General features: G+C 39.5%; 1 protein-coding gene across 2 annotated transcripts in view; it reads right to left on the reverse strand.

Moving 5' to 3' along the window:
* Positions 1-4,356, reverse strand: part of Thsd1 (thrombospondin type 1 domain containing 1) — a 27,316-nt gene extending 22,960 nt beyond the window's left edge. Inside the window, exons 1-2 of one of the 2 annotated variants that reach the window (XM_048800880.1) lie at positions 4,139-4,356; positions 1,101-1,240 (exon numbers count right to left, since the gene is read on the reverse strand). In XM_048800880.1, the coding sequence (XP_048656837.1) occupies positions 1,101-1,158 (58 nt within the window). In that variant the 5' untranslated portion in view covers positions 1,159-1,240; positions 4,139-4,356. The remainder of the gene's footprint in view (positions 1-1,100; positions 1,241-4,138) is intronic. The other variant, XM_015484243.2, reaches the window with a different exon arrangement.
* Positions 4,357-4,377: the final 21 nt, after the last annotated feature.

Below are 4,377 nucleotides of genomic sequence, written 5' to 3' on the forward strand. Positions count from 1 at the left end.
AGAGGGGAGGGGAGGGGAGAGGAGGGGAGGGGGGATAGTAGAGGATAGGAAAGGCAGCAGAATACAACAGACACTAGTATGGCACTATGTAAAAACGTGGATGTGTAACCGATGTGATTCTGCAATCTGTATTTGGGATAAAAATGGGAGTTCATAACCCACTTGAATCAAATGTATGAAATATGATATGTCAAGAGCTTTGTAATGTTTTAAACAACCAATAATAAAAAAAAGAAAAAAAATGAGTTTTTACTCTCATACCATCAAGTGCTTAGATGTCTAGAAATATTAAGAAATCATCAAAAGTAGAGAGGATTAAGTCACATTTTTGATGCTATTGGTTCAATAGTTATACAAGACCACTTCAATAATTGAGAAATGAACTCAATTTTGAGAAGAAACAATAAAAAGAAGTAACTTTAAACACCTATTATATGCTCAGACATTCAAGGTGTTCCACATACTTAATTTTTTAAAACACTGACCCTGTGAAGTCAGTGTTATTGATAAGGTTGCAAGAGACTAAGAACTTTGTCTAAAAGCATACAACTGAAATTCAGACTGGTTCCAAAGATACTCCAGTGGCAAAACTCTGTTGTCCAGTGAAATCTCTCTCTCTCTCTCTTTTTTTTTTCAGTGCTGCGGATAGAACCCAGGGCCTTGCGCACTGTAGGTTAAGTGCTTGACCACTGACCTACAAACCCAGTCCAAGTCAAGAGAAATCTCGTGTAGAACCCCAATATACAAAACATCAGTATGTGTTTGTGTGTGTGTGTGAAGTGACTTATAGTACTGAGCTTCTGGGAAATCAAAGAGAACTCAGGGTAATAAACTTGTTTCCAATTTATTGAAATGGTAGTGAGTTTTTTAAAAAAAATGTTAGAGTTAAAAATATATTTAAAGTACAATTTAAACCATCATGCTGAACTCCTGAAGCACCTTAAGAGAACCCAGGGTTGCAAAGCCACCATTTAAAAGGTTCTAGACAATTGACCCTATTGCCTCTTCCATGGAAGTTCATCAACATCAGTGAATCATAATCTTCACATTGACGCTTGTTTATTGATACCTTTAGCACCAAGTATACTCACAACACTCACCATAGTCACAGAGCACCACCAACAATAGATTTGAAAAGTCTTTCAACATTGGTTTCATTCTGATCAGCAAAATCCCAGGTCTTTAGTCTCCTCATGTCCTTTCTCCCATCTGAATTGTGATTTTCTTTTTCCAAAAACACCTGAAATTAGAATCTCAAAAAATGATGACTCCGTTCAACATGATTCATAAAATCACAAACTGACAAAGCTATTATAAGAAGTTGAACTTCCTAGATGATATTAAAAGAAAACCAGAGAGAACAATAATTTTCCCTTGGGCAATGACCTGTAATCCTACAAACCTGAGCTCACCTGTCCAGAACATTCAGGTATGTCTAACACCAAGAGTATCTTTGCACAACATGAAAATCTTTTATCTTTATAGCACATTTTAAGTAGAGAGTTTGTTACTTGCTTAATTTTATCAAAGCTGATAGCCAATCTGCATAACACATTTCCACATGATTTATATGCTGGGCATTTCCCACTGATCAGTTTACTAAGTGTTTGTCAAACTTTCATTTATCAGTGCTATGTGGAATTCCCTACCTGGATTCCACAAACAGGCTATTAAGATTTCTTTGAATAATGAGTGTGTTATCTGAATTGCTTCATTTCTTTGATTCCTATGAACTACATCCAAAACATCAAACCTTTGAAAGATACCTGATATATTATATGAAATCTGAACTCCATGTGGCCCTAACTTCCCTTATTTAGGATAGTCTAAAGAGAAAACATAAATAACAATTATCATCTCTTGTCAGTCTTCCAAAATTTCTTGTTGCTGCTATGTATTGGGAGATGGATGATTCATACAGCAGTCTTTCCAGACCACCTAGGAAGGCAGGGAAGACCTTATTGGCCTGTGGCTCACAATGATTTGTGCGAAAAGGCCAATAAACAAATACTAGAACATTAGATTATAGAAAAGGATGCAGGGCATTTATAGCCAATTTTTTTCATATTAGAATCTAGCAAACTATGTTCTATTAAACATAACCAAATACATATTTCTTTTTTTAAAAAAATACATATTTCTTAATGTTTACAGTCTCCCTATTATTCCATTTTTTTCGTCTTGTTTTATTTTGTTTTGTGCTGCTGGGTATTGAACCCAGGACCCTGCACACACTTAAGCAAGCACTCTAGTACTGAGCTACGTTCCCAGTCCCATATTTAATGTATGTTTAAAAAGCAATTATATTACATTTGAAATATATGTTACCTCCCTGAAGATAAGAATAGAAATTAATGGAATTAAGCAGACAGACTGCAATAAGCCAAAATTCATTGGAAAGGAAATTGGTGTGTCCCTCAGCTTTCTTTCAGTAAGAGTTGGTTGAACAAAAGAAAGTGAGCTTCCTGTGAGGGAAGCAGACATCTCAAGTGTAACTATACAAATGGGCAGGGATCCCTCCCTTTCTCAACTTCCACAAAAAAAAAAAAAAAAAGAAAAGAAAAGAAAATTTTGTTTGGGTGGAATTAGCCACATATTTGACCCAATCCTAACCTTGAACATAGATTGGGAAACCTGACCAAAGACAGTAGGTGAGGCCCTGGAAGACAGCATCATCCAATCTCTGGGGCAAGTATGGGCACTTAGGGCAATTAAAATGCTTCATTTAAGTCACTGATAATCAGTAACCAAGCTTCCAAAAGCTGAACTGGCTTTTTTTTTTTTTTTTAGGCCATTAATCTTAACTAATTTTATGATTACAATACATTTTCCTTCTCATGAAAATGACCAGTAAAACACAGAATTGTGTGATAATCTATATTTAGACTGAACAGAAATGGAATTATAAAATAAACTGGCCTACCTATAAATCATAATATGTATTCTGTTCACAGTCAGAATCCATCCTTGTGTTGCTGTTTTTTTTTTTTTTTTTTTTGTCTACCTTGCTGTCTTTCAACATGTTATTCTCAATTCCACTACTGACTACTTAACAGTGTTTGGCTTGAGAATCATGTCAAGAAAATAAGTTAGGTCCATTTAAGACACATTTAAAAATATTTGTATAGGCGTTGGGAATGTAGCTCGTGGTAGAATACTTGCCCAGCATGCTGGAGGTCTCGGGTTGAATCCCCACACGGAAAAAATAAATGGAAAAAAAAACTTCCCCAAATACATAGCATTCAAGTACATAAACGTTTGTAGACAAATTCTAAAGGCATCTGCTGAGAGGTAAGAGGGTGAAGAGAAGTTGTGAATATTCTCAATGGCATCACTCAACCTTAGATCCCATGCTTTTGCTAAAACAGCTAAGTAAACGCTTCTATATTCCCTTTCACACCTGCCAAAAAAGAAAGAAAAATAATTCTCTAATGACTTTTCAGAGTTGAAATTACAAAAATTAATTAATTAATTAATTTAAACAGAAACAAAGTGACTTTTGTCCCTCTGACAAACATGCATATACTCTTGTACATATCTAGGAATAATATTTATTAGGAGGAAATCCAATTCCAAAGCCGTTTGTATGAACAGACTTTGTTTACATATCCAGTTGAGGCTGCTGTGCCTGGGTTCCCTGGGAAGGCTGCGCAAGCCCCATTTACTCAGCTTCCAAAGGCAGCAGGTCAAGTTCATGCTAGGAACTCCAGCCATGGAGCGGTCAGTACAAAGCCCTTTTAATGAAGATCGTCTTGAAATTCTTACATCTCATGTTATTTGTATCCCAGAAAAGATTAATTTTTGTTAAGAAACAAACTTACTCGGCAACGCTTAGTCTCAGAGCTACGATTTTCCAAAGATCCCAACCATCTGGACTCAATACCCCCTACAGCCGATCTTGGTTACATCGGCAACACTAGCGTCGGGAAGAGCCGGGTTCAGGGTAGACTCCTGGGTGTAAAATCAACACCTTTTTTAATTCCCCGGGGATCGAAAGCGGTAGGTGGAGTGAACGCCACTATCCATCTGCGCTTTCAGGCTGCCAGGAGGAGGCAAGGTCCGGCAGCACTTCCCGACCCCCGTGGCACAGGAGCGCCGGCCGGGGCGCGGGCATCCAGCTGCCCAAGGCTCTCCTTACCTCTGGGGACTGGCGAGGGTGGTGAGGCTGGACGGAGGTTTCAAGGCCGGCCGGGAGAGGTGGAGAGGCGGTGAGGTGGGAGGGAGGCCTCAAGGGCCGCGAGGCTGCACGCGGAGCATCCCGCGACCCGGGACTGCGCTCCCGCGCCCCGCGGTGCACCGCTCCCGCAGCCCCGCCCGGACCCGCCCCGGACGACAAGGGGAGGCGGGCACCCGGAGGGCGGGGGTCATTCCGGACCC

Source organism: Marmota marmota, unplaced genomic scaffold (assembly GCF_001458135.2).
Source record: "Marmota marmota marmota unplaced genomic scaffold, marMar, whole genome shotgun sequence".
In the NCBI taxonomy this organism is placed as follows: domain Eukaryota; kingdom Metazoa; phylum Chordata; class Mammalia; order Rodentia; family Sciuridae; genus Marmota; species Marmota marmota.